General features: G+C 37.9%; 1 protein-coding gene across 2 annotated transcripts in view; it reads left to right on the top strand.

The window, feature by feature from the left end:
• BBS9 (Bardet-Biedl syndrome 9) overlaps positions 1-16,950 on the top strand; it is a 330,719-nt gene that overhangs the window by 125,063 nt on the left and 188,706 nt on the right. Inside the window, exons 13-17 of one of the 2 annotated variants that reach the window (XM_058677974.1) lie at positions 710-812; positions 2,244-2,348; positions 3,321-3,335; positions 9,570-9,710; positions 15,902-15,997. In XM_058677974.1, the coding sequence (XP_058533957.1) occupies positions 710-812; positions 2,244-2,348; positions 3,321-3,335; positions 9,570-9,710; positions 15,902-15,997 (460 nt within the window). The remainder of the gene's footprint in view (positions 1-709; positions 813-2,243; positions 2,349-3,320; positions 3,336-9,569; positions 9,711-15,901; positions 15,998-16,950) is intronic. The other variant, XM_058677975.1, reaches the window with a different exon arrangement.

The following is a 16,950-nucleotide window of genomic DNA, read 5'->3' as shown; positions in this document are numbered from 1 at the left end:
ATATTTATTCTTGTTAATTTCAAAGGAGGAGGCAGAGAAAGGGAAAGAGTGAGAGAGAGAGAGCAAGCTTGCTTCCATCCTCTGGTTCTGGGCCATGCCAGGCTGTGCAGAGAGTTCTCATTGGCACTCCATCTCAGTGCCAAATACAATACTTTTTTTTTTCTAAAGATTTATTTATTTTTATTGCAAAGTCAGATATACAGAGAGAAGAGACAGAGAGGAAGATCTTCCATCCGATGATTCACTCCCAAGTGAGCCGCAATGGGCCGGTGCTGAGCCAATCCGAAGCCGGGAACCAGGAACCTCTTCCGGGTCTCTCACATGGTTGCAGGGTCCCAAATCTTTGGGCCATCCTCAACTGCTTTCCCAGGCCACAAGTAGGAAGCTGGATGGGAAGTGGAGCTGCCGGGATTAGAACTTGCTCATATGCGATCCCGGTGCGTTCAAGGAGAGGACTTTAGCCACTAGGCTACGGTGCTGGGCCCCGTCAGTGCCAAATACTTGAGCTGTCACTGCTGTCTCCCTGGGAAACTGAAACTGCAGATGGAGCTGGACCTGGGATCTGGGCACTGCAAAATGGGCTACAGGCATCCCACGTGGCATCCTAATCACTGCCACATGCCCGTCTTGCCAGTGATTTTTCAATACCTTGTTGTGTGTGCATTTGGATAAAATACCATGTTCTATTTCACACTTTCTGTCTCCTTAGGTCACACTGCACAATCGAGTGGTATTACAAAAAGTCAAGTTATCCATCTATGTGCAATCACCATTAGTACTCACTCAGGATCAGTTCACCTTTGAATTTTCAAGTGAGTATGTTTATTTATTTATTTATTTTTTTGCTGGCTTGTACATTTGTTTCTTAAGAATTAGTGTGTTTACTTTGTGGTTATAGTTTTGTCTCGATGGTGAGGTTGAGATCTTCTTCAGAGCAATAATTGTGTTGTTTTGCTTATCTTTTTCTCTAAATATCAAGCTTGCATCTTCAGCAAATGACGATTTCATGATTACTGTTTCTAAGAGCTTTCCATAACTGGTTGGGTCAGTAATTGGACTCAGATATTATACTTTGGAAAACTTTCTTTACTAGTGTTTCTCTAGTGATCTATTTATTGAATCAGTAATGTTTGAAGAACAAATATTGTCTTTGTAATGTTGCCCGAGCTTGAAGCCTGGCTCTGACACTTCGTTGATGTGTAAGCTTAGTGTAACTGCCCTGGTAATCACATGGAGCCTCAGTTATTTTAATATGCAAAAAGGGATTAATATTGGTCTTAAAGGTTGGCTTGAGGATTTCATTAGAAAATGAAACCATGTAAAATATCCAAAGTAACATCAAAAATAGGAGACGTGTCATAAATGTCACCTCTTAGTGAGGCGGGTTTTTTTTTTGGTATGGAATCTTTAACACTCAAACGTTTATTTCTAGGTTGTCCTAGGCCTGTTAAAATAATCTTCATGTTATCTTTCAAAACTTTTTTCCTTCTATTATTTAGCTCTACAGGTAAGGCTCTCACCTCTTACTCATGAAGTCAAAAGCTTGCTTTCTTCTCTCTCTCTCTCTCTCTCTCTCTTTTTCTCTTTAAACCTCTGTATAACCAACCTTTACTTGAATGTCTGGCAGATAGTGAGAACTCAAATATTCATTCATTGAATCATGAATGATTCATATCCTTGTAGGTGATATTCAACCATTGGGTTCTCAGGATTTTTTTTTTCTGTTTTCTTTTTGAAGTACTTTATCTTTCTAAAACACATTCTGAACAATAAAGTTTTTTCAGTTAAAGTATGGTTTTTTAACACAGAGTAGAGGTGTAATATATTAATATAGAAGTAAATACACAGTCTGTGAAGTCGCCTTGTGTACATATAGGTGTGTCTGTAGCCACTCCTCTCTTCCAGATCCCCTACACCCCTCTCCCAAATTCTCTTGCCCTTTTCAATACCCCTCCCCTTTTATGCAGCCTGTTTATCTTCATGAAGAGAAGCAATGGTATCGAATGTTCTGGAGTCATGCCTTATTGTTCGGCCATGGGAAAGTTTCTTAATCTCTTTATATTTAAGTTTCCCCATTCGTTAAAACTGGGGACAGTTATGTGACCTATCTTGTAGGGTTGTTGTAAACATTAGATGTAAAGAAGTTCAGATAATATTCGGCATGTATTAGTGTTTGATAACCTTTAGCTTGTTGATAACTATTTTTTCCAAAGCATATAATTTATATTATACTTTCCCTGTAGCCCCAGAGATGACTAGCACTGTATCCTTTTCTGTTTATCTGAAAAGAAATTATATGCCGTCTGCGCTGGATGGAAATGCTGTGGTTTCTTACTTGAGACCAACAGGTAAATATACACTTGTTTGCAAATCCAGCCTAATCATTTCTTTAAAACACTAGAGTGACAAGTTAATTACCGTTGTGTTTAAGATGGAAAAACATCTTGGAAAATATGCCTAAGCAGAAACTTTTTTTACTGTTAAACTAAATTATGTATCTAATAATTTTTATAAGTTGGCAGTAATAGTATTTAGCTTACATATATATTGTCAATTCTTTTCAGTGCATAGAAATCCAATTTTTAAAGGAAAAATAGTGACCATGTTTGAAAAGAGTTTTTAAAGAGAGAAAGTAGACAAAAAAGTTAAGCATAGACTATAAAACTAAAGTTGTCCAATCAGTGTGTAAGCTTATAATTGCATCATACCATTTTGATTCTTATGCTTTTCTATAGATAGAATTTAAGACATTATAAATTATTAAGTGAGGGAGCTTTTGTATTAAGGTGTTAAAGTGGATTACAAATTAATATTAAAAAGCCTATAAAGAAAACCCTAAGACAAATCAAATAAAAACCAAAAACCAAAAATAAAGGCAGAAATGTTATTCTGTAGTAGCATCTAATGAAATATTATAAGCAATGTTAACCGGAAATATTAGTGCCACGTGTTTTGTGGTTAACTTAGTTTTTTTTTTTTTTTTAAAGTCATTTGTGCATTGGATTTGATTGGCTCTTTGACTGAATCATGTACCTTTATTTGTTTAATTATTTTGTTGTATTTACACTGGAATAAAACACTCTCAAGGACTTAGAATGGAAGTGCAAATATGTTGTTGAATTTCATTAATTCATGTTGCAAGTTTCAATTCTGAGTTTCTTGTCTTTTGTTAGAGGTCGATTTAAACCATCCGTGAAACTTTTGAAACTTTTGACTGATGTCAGTGGATGTGTATAAAATCTGTTGTAACTTTGTCATAGATGATTTATTGTGTTCTTTCTTCCTTCTTTACCTTTTTTTGCATTGCCTTTGAGGAATAGATCGAAATCCTGATGGTAAGTGAAAAGATAATTTAGGAAAAATAATGAATTTTAGAACCATGATTGTTCGACTGATGTTGTACCGTGAACAAACTCTTTGCATAGGTTACTCTTTTACCTATAGACACACTTTTAAGATAATACAGTACCGGAGTCCTGATTGTAATGTTCACATAGCAAGTTGTCATTAATGTTTCAGAGTTACGAGAAAGAGTGTAGTTAGGAGTAGGAATAGAGTGAGGTTTTTTTTTTTGAGAAACATTGAAGTTGTCACTGACAGTTTACTTCTGTAAGTCAGTGACTATTTTCCTGAATATTTTGTCATCTTAATTTAAAGAAAGACTAATAGTTGTTTATCAATGATTTGAAATCGTCTGTTTCTCTACATACCCACCCCTGTCTCTAATCAGAATGTTGTGCATACAGCATTTGTGCTTCTGTCCTTTATCTTGTTTAGGATTTGGAGAGGATCCTTATCTGACATCTGACCCATTGAAGGAACTTGCTTGAGTTCGTTGCCTGCTACTTTTTATTTTCCCCCAACTTTTTTTGTTTATTATTTTTCTTTAACACTTAGCATTTGAGCTGCATTGCATTTGTATTTTAGGTTCTCCTAGAACATTTTAAGCTATTAGAGAGTAGGGATGAAGTGTCTGTGCAACATCAGGGCACATAGCGGCATTGAATGTATCTCTTTGCTTGTTTTGCTTTGTAGATCTAAACCTGCCGTAGTGGTTTAGCTTTATAAAAAATATCTTTGTTAAGACAAATGTTTGAAAACAAATGATTGGTAATACTTAAATAACATTAAAACGTTTAAAAATTTAGCAATATTGGGCTCGGCAGCGTGGCCTAGTGGCTAAGGTCCTCGCCTTGATCCCATATGGCTGTTGGTTCTGATCCCGGCAGCTCCACTTCCTCTCTGTCTCTCCTCCTCTCAGTATATCTGACTTTGTAATGAAAAAAAATAAATAAATCTTTAAAAAAAATTTAGCAATATTTATTCAGTTTTGTTAACATTAACAATCTGAGTTACAGAACATGTATGACTTTAATATCTGGAAGGTGGCTTTTGTTGTTAATATTCATCTAGTTATTTGAAAGGAAGAGTTACAGAGAGGAGCAGCAGAGAAAGATAACTTCTATCTGCTTGTTCACTCCCCAAATGCCTATAATGACCATGATTTGGCAAGGCGTAACCCAGGAACCAAGAGCTTCTTCCAAGTCTCTGTCTTTGGTGCAGGGGCCATGCCACTTGGACCATCTTAACTGGTTTCCCAGCTACATTAGCAGGGAGCTAGATTGGAAGTGGAACAGGCGGGACTTGAACCTGCACTCATATGAGATGTTGACACTGAAGAAGTGGCTTGGCTCCTATATGGCAAAGTTTTAATAGAAGTAAGTGTTAGTTTCATATCATTAAGTGTATCACCCACCCAGAACTGGGCCAGTTAAACAGTAACCTTTTGCGGCAGAATTTTTTTTCCCCTGGCAGTTAGCAGTTAAGATGCACCAGTTAAAATACCCGCATCCCATGTCAGGCTGCCTGAGCCCGGTAAGGAGCGTTGGCTCCCCACCACAGTTTCTGCCTGCTGATGCCGTGGTGTGAACACACGTAACTGAGCTCCTGCCAGCCATACTGCACATTCAAATGCACTGGCTTTGTTGTGTGCATTTGGGGAGTGAAGCACTGGATACAGGGTGCTTTCTCTTTCTCTGTCTCCTTGCCTCTCATATTAAAAATAAATAAATAGTCCATTATTAATGATCAATATTTGCATTTTAATTTGCAAGATTACATGTTGACTGATAAAAATTGTGGACCAAATTTTATGAAGCGTTGGATCATTTAAATGATCTGTTTAAGTTTTAAGAATACTGGAAGATATTGCTGAAAGAAATGTATTCTCTCCGGAAATTCAACCCAAACCATGAGAAAAAAGAAATTCACAATGTATAGAAATTCTAGCATTTTTATAGAAAGGGAAAGCTGGTTTTAATAATTTCTCTTGGTATATTTTAAAATCATAATGAAACTCCAGGGGCCAGAGTTGATATAGCTGCATCTAATAGACAAGGAAATAACATGTTGCCACTTAGGCCTTGGTACAAGGTTTCGCATTTCAGAGACCAATCCACTTTACTGTCCTGAGGTGTTCAGGCTGTGCTGCAGATAAGCACTTTTGCTCTTGACACGTGGAAAAAGCTTAGCCACAGGAGGTTTTATGTTGTCCCAGAAGAATTAGTCTCCATTATTTCTGCATTAAAGTTACGTGACTTGGGCAGCATAAGACATGACTGCAGATGAAGCACAATACGTAGCCAGACATACCAGGAAGGGATCAAGGAAGTCCTGACTACCAGACATTGTTACTACTTTGGGTCTCCTTGTTTTCAATGTGAAATGACTCTAGCAGGCCCCCGGAAAGAGTTCTAAAGGCATTTATACACACACACACACACACACACACACACACACACACACACACGTAGGTTACTCTACATATATATTCTTTCTGTTTTAAGGTACAGTTTCATTTCCGACTTGACAAGTGATGTGGGGCTCTTGTGTGTGCCAGATGTAATTAGACTTACTTCCTGGAAAAATTACTCTGCCAGGGCTGGTTTTGATGTGAATGTTCTGAGAGTTATTTTGTGATTAATTGCACCACAAAAGTTGCAACTGTCTACTTCCTCTGGGAAGTTAGGGGGAAGGGAAAGTTAGTTGGAAGGAGAAGTTATTATACTTAGTAGAAAAACTGTACAACAAAGTCAATCTGATGACTGATTAGGGCAATATTTGAGTAAAATAAATGACAAAATTTTCTGCTGTTTTTTTTTTTTTTTCTTGGCATAAGGCTCTGAGTTGACCAAGCCAGCCAGACTGTTTTGCCAACTACAGAGAGAAAATATTGCTGATGGTGGGCGAAGTTGGGACCAATTAGGTGCATTTGACCAGGTTGAGATCTGTTCTAGGAGCCTACATGGAGAGTCTTTAAAAGCATGTAATTCTTCCTTTGTTGCAGGTCCACACACGCACACCCCCATACATACCCTCAGAGTGTTTGGCTTCAGGCTCTTTGATACAGTTACAGCCAGTGGAGTAACTGGAAGCCAAATTAACACTTGACTGTTTCTCTCAAGAGACTATAGAAATTTCAGGAGAAATAGGATTCTGATCTACCCCAAAGACTAGAGATTGTGTTTTAGTGGGTACATTTTAATTTGAGGGGAGATATGCTGGAAAATAGTGACATTGTCATTGTTTTTCCTCTGAAAGGTATGGTTTTCAAAAAATGCTTCCTAAACAGGTTTGTACACTTCTTTCCCCCAGTGCAAAAACTTTTCAAGCTGCCATCATTTAAACAAATAGCTGCAATCATTTTATTAAGTCTAAGTGTCATCATTTTTCAAAGTAATGTTTTCCAAATGTCCTATGAAATAGGTTTATAATTCCTGGAGAGAAAAGAAATCCTAGAGGGTGCCTACACATTTTCACAACTGCAGAACTTGCCCTAGAGTGTGATAATACCATTAGCTGGCTCACCAAACTGTGACTTGAGTTACCATGTCGTTTGCCTGTAGGGTTTGTTCATTAGTGCTTGCTACCCATTTGTTTTATTTGCGATAACTTAAGTATACCATCAGTTTCTTTGTCTTTGACTTCTTCATGAAGTCCATGTTGTTGACCATGTTGAATTTATTTTTTAATGTGAATTCAGTGAAGTACCCGGTTGAAGTAAAGGACACAGTTTTAGTAGCACAGTTTGGCAAGATCATGTACAGTCGGATTTTTGTTTGAATAATTAGCTCAAAGTTTGGGTGAAAGTATACAGAAGATTGTTTCTCTCTGGGCATATGCAGAACTGTCAGATCAAATAGTTTTTGTTGTTTACTGCCATTAAAAATGAAAGATGTGTTGGGCATGTGATAATAACAGTTAAAAGTCACCATGTGGCACACATTGGGGTGCCTGATTCAGGTGCTGACCACTTCACTTCCCATCCAGCTTCTTGCTAAGGCACACCCTAGGAAGCTTAGGCCCCTGTGTCCTTGACACCCACATGGGAAACCCAGCAGGAGTTCTGGGCTCCTGTCTGCACGCTGGCTGTTGCTGGCATTTGGGAAGTTAAATAGCAGACCAACATAATGGAAGAATGGTCTCTCTCTCTCTCAAATAAAATGAAGACAAATTGAAAGTAAACATTAAACAGATGAACAAGGTTTCAGTTTCCTTGTTCTTTCCAGACTGTATCTATTAGAGGAAGCTCCAGCTTACTTATTGTAAGGGAAGGATATTCGCTAGTAATATTTATATAATTTGAGAATGTATAGAATAAATGAAAATTTCCTTAAAGTTGGAAAAGTATTACTTGCTGTTTTTTTCTTTTTGTTCGTGGTGATGCAGATCACTATGTTTTGGGCAGTATCTTAGATCATGTTACCAAAACATTCTGAAGTGAAACGTTTCATCATTGTTAAGTACAAATACACATGCCTCTAAAAACCTCACAGATTGTTAGGAAATAATACTCTGGAGCTGTATTGAAGAGACACCAGATATAATTTGCATCCAGGATTCCTAGAGAAGTGAGTTTAACATCTGTTGGTTATGAACAGAAGATGAACTAGGTAAAATTTGATGGATGGTCAATTAGGTTGAAGAGAATGACAAATATGCTCTCCATGCTCTGAAAAAGTATTTAATTGGCCTCACCTATCAATGTGCTTGCCAGCGAAGATGATTCTTCACTATCCTAGTGGCATGCAGTGAATCCTGAGAAGTCTGTTCCCAGCCTGAGTGTGCAGTAAGTCACACGACCCCAACTGGCATAAGCAGATAGTCCCAGGAATCTGGGTTCCGGATCGTTGTTTCTGAACTCTCACAGCTTCTGCTAGTTTTAAGCTGTTTGCTGACTCCACCATAAAGAAATAAAGAGATTTGTATGTGGAGGTACTATGTGGACTAGGTTGTTTTTGAGTTTTCATGTCTCTAGAGCCGTGCGCAAGGGAATCTATATCCTATCTTTTAAGTACATCTTAAAAGATCAAAAACATAAATCTAAAACAAAAAGAAGGGGAACTAAAGAGGTAGTACTCCTTGAATAGATTTGTAAGTAGGGGTCCTGATTTGCTTTGGTTTCAATTTTATTCTCTGTAAAAATATTGAAAGCAATTTAAAAAATTAAAATTCTGATATAAAACTATGTGTTTATCTTTCAGTGCATGTGCATGATTGTTGAAAGCTTTTGATAACTAAATTACTAGATGAGCCTTTCCAAATGTAACTTACACCGATTTATAAAATCAAATTCATATGTAAGCCATCTTCTTAATATTCGTGTGTAACACGAACATGGACTTCAGTAGAGTGAGTGCTGCTTCCCCATAATTTATTTTTTTTAAAAAGATTTATTCATTTTATTACAGCCAGATATACACAGAGGAGGAGAGACAGAGAGGAAGATCTTCCGTCCGATGTTTCACTCCCCAAGTGAGCCGCAATGGGCCGGTGCACGCCGATCCGATGCCGGGAACCAGGAACCTCTTGCAGGTCTCCCATGCGGGTGCAGTGTCCCAATGCATTGGGCCGTCCTCTCCTGCTTTCCCAGGCCACAAGCAGGGAGCTGGATGGGAAGTGGAGCTGCCGGGATTAGAACCGGCGCCCATATGGGATCCCGGGGCTTTCAAGGCGAGGACTTTAGCTGCTAGGCCACGGTGCTGGGCCCCGAACATGGAATTTATTGGAAAGGATGAATACAATTAAAATTAATGAAATTTACTTGTCCCCAGTAAGTAAAAACTGCCAAAGATTCAAAACATTCATGGGTAGAGAAATTTTTAGTTGTGATCGTTGAGTGTCCGCGATGGAACTCATTTTCTGTGTTCCTTTTAGGTGGCACTCTTGGCTTAGGGTTGAAGCTTGGAAGCTCTCAAAGGCTCAGTTCGCTAATTGAATGTAAGGGAGTATAATGTTCTATATGGTGCTCTGGTGTGAAGATTTAAAAATATTACAACTAGTAAAGATAGACTTCAGCTCATGCTCTTTTAAAGAATTTTTTTTGCATTGTTCTTTCCAAAAGTAGTAAAAATATGAGTTATGACAACACTCTACAGTTACTTCATTTATGCTAAATGAAGTAGGATGTTGATAAATTATGATCTGTGTTACTGCTCAGACTACTAGTAGTATGGGTTTTTTTCTTGGTATGTTTATGGATCTCTCTCTCTTGCTCTCTCTCTCTTCAGGAGTTCCTCGTGTTATCCAGTGTAAATTTAGACTTCCCCTGAAGTTAATCTGCCAGCCAGGCCAGCCTTCCAAGACTGCAAGCCACAAGTTAACTATTGATACGAACAAGCCTCCCGTCAGCCTCCTCAGTCTCTTCCCAGGTAGGGCTTCCCAAGTCATCTTCCTGTAACATCAGAAATGCCACAGTCTTTAGAATGGAATCCTTCATCAGCAGGTAATGAGAGGGTAATTGTCAGATAATTGTTAAGTAAGACCAAAAAAACGCCTCAGGGAGTTACCCTCCCCCCTCTTGCTTGCCTGTTCAAAGGAGAACTTCTATCTACAAAGTAATATGGTGTACTTTTAAAGGTTTGATTAAGATTATTATAATCATTATTTTACTTGAGTGTTCAGAAATTTTTTAAAAAATCAAATGTTTATAGGCTATGGACTTTTTTTTTTAGTTTGGGATGTAGATATTATTCATCTTTATTGTAGGTTTTTGGATATACCCATCTTGAAGTAAAATATATATTATTCATCTTTACCATAGTTTTTTGGATATGTATCTAAAAGTACGCTCTTATGCCCCTGAGAAATCATCTCACGATTGGTGCTCTCTGTGGTTCAGCCATCTGCAGGAGCTGGGGAGGCGGTCACGCCCACTTGGTGGCGCTGATTGTTCAGAGGGCCCCCCCCAGCATCACAGTGACCACTGAGGGTGCTTTGTGAAGCTGCGACTTTCCCCAGGTGTTCATATTTCTTTGGTTCCTTTACAGCCTCTCGAGGTTTTGTTGGGATAAAACATCTTCAGCAACCAAAGTTTATAGTGCCACATCTAATATGTTTCTTGGAAATGGAGTAGTGTTAAGAAAAAAAAAAAAGATGTGGGATTAAACCAGCCCCTTTAATCATTCATTCAAAGTCAGCACTGTTGGCTTTTTTAAATATATTTTTGTTATGCATTTTGAATTATGTGGTACAATTTCGTACAGGCTGGGATTCACCCCCAACTCCCACCCCCGACAGATTTTCCCCATTTTAATACACTAGTGTAGTCCTTAATAAGGAATCATAATTCTATCAGTCTCTTATTTAAAGTGTACCCTGACATTGTTGGTACAGATAATGTCAGACAGTCCAACATCCCACTGTCTACGTATGTTGTTGGCTGACTTTTAATAACCAGTATTATACCTATAGTTATTTTGGTTTTAGTTTGTATTATTAGCATACGTGTCATGAATATCTTTGTAACAATACTTCTGCAAGCTTTTTAATCTGTGATGAATATCTGAAAGTGGAATTGCTGGATTAAAAGGATGAGAAGGAAGGGTAAGGATGTTTTCCAAGGCTTCACCTTGTAGCACCTGGCTTCCATCCTTGAGTTTAGCTCCTGACTCCAACTAGTGCAGACCCCGGAAGGCCGCAAGTGGTGGCTCAAGTGAGACCCTGTCACCCATCTGGCATACCTAGATTGAGCTAACAGCTCCTCACCTCACCTGCCTTGCTGTTTGCAGAGTGACCAGTGGATTGCATCTGCGTCTTTTGGTTTCTCTGACTCACAGACAACAACAAACAAAACTGGTGTGAAATTAACTTCCTGAAGGGCCGTGACAGTTGACTCTGTCAACAGTGTTTCAGTGAAGATGTCAAGTTCCACCATCCTTGCCAGTGCAGAGTAATGAATGTAATTATAAAAGATCTTAGTAGACCTAATGGCTGTATTAAAAAGATTAATTTATGCTTGAGTGCATGTGAAGGTATTCATGGAAAAGCAGGTTAAAAGATTAAATTATTCTGTTAAGAAATTGAAATCTGTGCTTATGCAGGGCCTTATAAATTTTGTGGAAAATGCATATTATGAAAAAAACTATGCATGGATGTCAAGGTTTTTTTTTTCTGCATTCAATTGAATTTAATTCCCTTTTTCATGAACTTTTTGATATAGCTATGTGTGTGCATGCTTGTTCCCTGTTCATGTGTGTGTGTATGTATGCATATATGTCAAATTTAGCTATCTGGATGCCTCTGGGTAAATGTGACTTAGCGATAGAGGTATTTTATTATCTTGTGAAGAAAAGAACAGTGGTGGGCATTGTGACCTGTTGCAGTGGTCTGTGACTATTAGGAAAGACCCAGCTTTTGTCTTTCTTTGCAATCTGCCGCCTCTCGTTTGTTCCATAGCAATAACATATTTGGTTCAGTTTCAGGCATCATGTACCTGGCACGAGGTAGGTGGAAGAGACAGCTGTAATAGCAACTAAAGCTTTTATCAGAAAAGCATTTTTTTTTTATGCAAAAACTTCCTAAGAAATTTCTTAGTGTGTTTGCTATAGTCATCATTTCATCACATGGTTTTCTCCTGCGGAGGGCAAGGCTGAGAACTGATGGAGGTGCACTAGGGAAGAAGAAGTTGGGAGAAGCTGTTACCTGAGGTGTCAGTGAGTCTGTCATTACCCTAAGAGCCTCACGCAAACACTTGGACCCCAATGTAGCAGCTCATGTGTCATTTGGTAACTGTCTTTTATACTACTCAGATATGGGACTATCTTTTCAGGTCCATGTGTTTGCCTTTTGGTTGTTACATAATATTCCATTTTTGGGGGGAATTGTGTGCTTATAGTCTTACATACTTGTTTCTTTTAGGAGAATGATTGAATCAACAAGTATGCACATTTAAAAATTTTATTCAACTGACAAACAGCCCTTTAGAAAGCTAATATCAGGTTCCGCTCCTAACATACCCGTGTTGGCTACAGGATTCATTAGATCTTCTTCTGTTTATGACATGCTAGATGAAAATTGACTTCCTGGTTTGTGCTTGTATCTCTAAACTAATTGTTAGCATAGAAGTTTTTTTTTGTTTTGTTTTGTTTTTTTTTGGAAATCTCATTTTCCAACTTTCTTTTTTTTTTTTAACATATTTTTATTGCATTTCAGTTTTTAAATTAATTACATTGCATTATGTGATACATTTTGTATGCACTGGGATTCCCCCTGCCCCTCCCCACACCCTCCCCCCACGGCGGATTGCTCCACCTTGTTGCCTTTCCATAGTTCAAATTCAGTTGACATTCTTTCATTGGAGGTATTTACCAAGCATAAAGCCCAGCATCTTATTGTCCTGGTAAGTTCAGTGGTTTCTTGGTGAGACCATCTCTGGTCTGAAGGTAGAGCCGGCAGAGTATCATCCCAATCAATTAAAAGTCTCAACATAATATTTCCAACCATTTACAACATTGTGGCATTAATTGACATGGTATTGATTAACCAATATGTTAATAGGAAAATGCAGGTTCTCAACCACAACCTGTGACTTCTTCATAGACATTTCAATTTTGGTTTATATTTAACCATGTTCTATACACCTTAAAATGGCTTAGATTGCTATTCAGCTGTCTCATGCCTATTTTAATTTTAGTCTTTAGCAGTTTATAGCATTGAAGCACGTTTTTGCTGAACCTGGCTGTTTTTCAGGTGGTCTAACTCTATAATTCTGACAGGATATATGTCAACAGTTTAGGTGAGCATGTGTAGGAGGGTTGTGCAGAGAAATCTTCCATACCCCAGTGAGGAGTAACTAATCTTTGTGTCCCACCCAGTGAGTTATAAGTGTATCCCCGCTGACCGTTTCCTGTCTGTTTCTAAGCTTTCCTTGTTGTTCTATCTATTCTAGTTTTGTTTGTTTGTTTGTTTGTTTTGAGGGGTTTCTGGAGCGCTCCTGATGGTTATTACGAGAGGGGGTGGGGACCCAAAGTTGGAAGCAGGCAAGGACCAGAGAAAGCTCCTCTCCCTAGTCCCGAAGGAAGTTTACTGTTCTTCTGTTTCTGCGGACCGCTCAGGGATCCTGGTTGTTGTTCCAATGACCTTGGATCCTGCAAGGCAGGATTTGGGCTTCTTCCATCCCATGTGGTAGATCCAGTTGGGGGTGGGTGACCTCAGAGTTCTTGGTCTCTGAAGGCACTCCATTTCCCCGTGGTCTCCTTGGCAGTAGGGATGTAGTCCTCGGTGCTCATACTGATAGTCCTTGGTGAGGATCTAGGAGTCTTCAGGTTGAAGTTTTGTTATTCTTAATACTTTTATTTTTAATTATTTTATTTTATTTCTTCTATTATGTAAAGTTCATATTTTAATTATTTCTTTTTACAATAGTTGTCTACTTAACTTGAGAGATGGAGAGATTAAGGGGGAGATAGATAAAGAGCGCTCAGAAGCTCAATCCAGGTTCCCCACTTTGGTGTTCAGGACCCGATCCCATAGGCCGTTTACTGTTGCCTTCAAGGTCTGCATGAGCAAGAGATTGAAGTCAGGAGTGGAACCTGCTTATTGACCCCAGGTACAGTGAGGTGAGACAAGCACATCTGAAAAGCGTTTTGACATTCCAGTTAAACTAAATTCCAACTTTCTAGTTTTTAGGTGGTAAAGTTCATTATTTATTTTCTTTCTAGTCTCAGCATTTCACATTAGGTTTTGCATTATCTTCTCTGTTCTATGATTATAAAGTATTTACTGATATTTTCTTTTAGCAGATTTATTCCCAAGTATTTCATTTCATATATCTTGTACTCTTCTAAGTTACTACTTTATTTCCTATTCAAATTGCTCTTTGCTACTGACTTGCCATACAACTGATTTTTATATATTATGTTTCATGCAACATAATTAATCCACTTATTGTTCCTAGTGGTTTTCTTTTTTGGGTAGATTTATTCGTATTCTTTATCTGCAAATGCATGTTGTCCATAATTGTTGCTACCTTAGCACTTACCACTGCCAGTTTGCTTATTGTTTTCTGGTTGTTCTGCAAATCTTTATCCTCTCCCTATCTTTTTGGTGTTGTGGTTTCTGTTTTGTTTTTGATTAGGTGGTTTTTTTTTTTCTGGTGGTATGTTTTGAGTCTTTAGTTTTTTATCCTTGTATGTATACTGTAGTTTTTGTGGTTACTGTGAAGCATAAGGAAAGCCTTTTATATTTAAAACAGTCTTCTCTAAGCTGAAAATAACTTAACTTGGATTGCAAAACTCTACTTTTTTATACCAAGCCTCCATTCTTTCATTTTAATGCCAAGTACTTTTTTGTGTTCAAATATCTATGTCTTTCCCCAAACTTGTAAAATCTTCTGCTATTATTTTTAAAATAATTTTTGTCTATTTCTCTTTTCCTTCTTTAGCTCCTATGCTATTGTATGAGCTTTCTTGTTGCTGTTCTCGGAATCCCATAGACTTTCTTTTCCCTTTTTTATAAACAAATGCATTTGTGTTTACCTTTTAATGATTTAAAGCTTTGAGAGAGAAAATATTATGAATTCTGTGTCCAGTGACATTAGCAGGGCAGTTGCCTTAGACCCTGGCATGAACCAAGTTTCTGTGGACATGAATTATCTTTCCGATATGTTTCTGGGTTTCTTTGATGCCACCACGGGTTACTCTATTGCTCTTGTCCTTATACACATGAGTACATCCCTTGCCAAAATAGAGTTCAAATTCATCTCAGGCATCAGTATTTCCAGTTTCAAGAAAAGTTGTATGCTCTGTGTTAATAGAACCTAAAGAGATAAAAATAGTCTGTATCATAACTTTGTAGAAGTCATATTTGCGGGAGAGAGAATCAGTTTTGTATCCACTGGTTTGTTCCTTAAATGCTCAAAAGAGCCAGAGCTCCAGGCTGAGGCCAGAAGCAACAAACCTCTATAGGATTCTCCCAGACAGGTGTCAGGGATCTAAGTATTTGAGCCATCACCTGCTGCCTCCCAGTGTGCATTAGTGGAATGCTGGATGGGAAGCAGAGCAGGTGGCCCTCAAACCATTTTTACCTGAAATGAAAAGGCATCTTACTTGGTGATGTTTTTGCTGTGCCATACACCTGCACCTCCTTTACAACTGTTTGAGGAGGTCTGTATGTATATATAGAATTTAAAATACGCATAGTTGATTTTCTAGGGTCCTCTAATAATTACTTGTGTTTTGCTATTAATTTCCATATGAGCTCATATCTTTACATGTATTTCACATATTTTACTCGATTATAATTTTTGTCTTTAATGAGACTCAACTATGTTTTTCTTTGACCAGCACTTGTCAATTTTTACATTTGCTCTCAAATTCTTTTCATTCAACCACAGTGTGATTTGATGTGACAGAATATTCTAGGTTTCTACTGTACATGCGCTGACTCAGCTTGGAATGACCCATTAGGAGATGAGAAAAATCAAAGTTAACGTACTATAGTTCTAACATGGGCCTCAAACGTAATGTGATTTAAGCATAACTTATGCAACAGTTCTTCCTGTTTTAATTGTGAACATTCTTCTTTGTCATTACATTAGGTGATTTTTCTCTTTTCTTTATAGGCTTTGCCAATCAGTCAGATGATGACCAGGTGAATGTAATGGGTTTCCGTTTCCTAGGAGGTTCCCGAGTTACCCTTTTGGCTTCCAAAACTTCCCGTAAGTCTACACGTACATATGTTGGTATGGCTTTTAGAGCACCCTCTCAGCCAGGAATCCTAGAGAAGGTGAAGTTAAATCAGGTATCAAATGCTGAGTTCTATGGTGCTCAGTGTGTTAGTTTGGGGGGATGAGGAGAGTTTGAGAGAGGAATTCAGAATTTTTAGATGTTTTCAAGATAGGCATGTATGTGGTGAATTAGGTTTTAAGAATTGCTGAAGTTCGAGCTGACTGCTATTTATGGGAGTAGTACATTTTTATTTCCTCATTTTGTACTTTAGTAGATCTAATTGTAAAAATGAATAACTTCAGCGGAGACTAATCCCTCTCAACAGACAAGTAATAATTGTGATAGTCAAGTTTGCCTTTCAGATTCAAGTGTATTTTAATGTCTTATTTGCCTGTTCTGAGAATAATTAAAACTGATCAATGGCAAAGTGGCTGCTAATGTATGTGTTGTACTGAAGCTAGTGAACCCTGTTGGACATACCTTCATGAAAATAAAGTAAGATATTAAGAAAGGCAGTCTTTAGCAAACTTGTATTGGGGAGAAAATTGTGTGTGTGTGTGTGTGTGTGTGTGTTGAAGTAGTTTGACTAAATACGCTCCAATAAAGAGGAAAAACAGTTTTTGCAATGAGTTCTCAGTTTGCATTTGATACGTTTGCTGTCTTAATTTGTTACTGCTTTTTAAATGAGCAAGTAATTACATCAGTTTTTGAGAAAAGCAAACTCATGAGCATGAGGAACATACTCCCCATTTAGAAACTCTGATGATATTTTCCATGACTAAAATCATAGCAGCTTCTGAGTATGTAGATGAGTGATTGGTATGACTAGGGTATGAGTAATGGTTCCAGAACAAGACGTAGAAATCATAGGCCAGATGACAGCTTTCTGCACTTTTATGGTATTTGTGATTAGTCTTGCTTTATAATGGTACCATTAAAAACA

The sequence above is a fragment of the Ochotona princeps genome, chromosome 20 (genome assembly GCF_030435755.1).
Source record: "Ochotona princeps isolate mOchPri1 chromosome 20, mOchPri1.hap1, whole genome shotgun sequence".
Classification (NCBI taxonomy): domain Eukaryota; kingdom Metazoa; phylum Chordata; class Mammalia; order Lagomorpha; family Ochotonidae; genus Ochotona; species Ochotona princeps.
The sequence above is the reverse complement of the archived record's forward strand: the minus strand, read 5'-3'. Positions and strand labels throughout refer to the sequence as shown.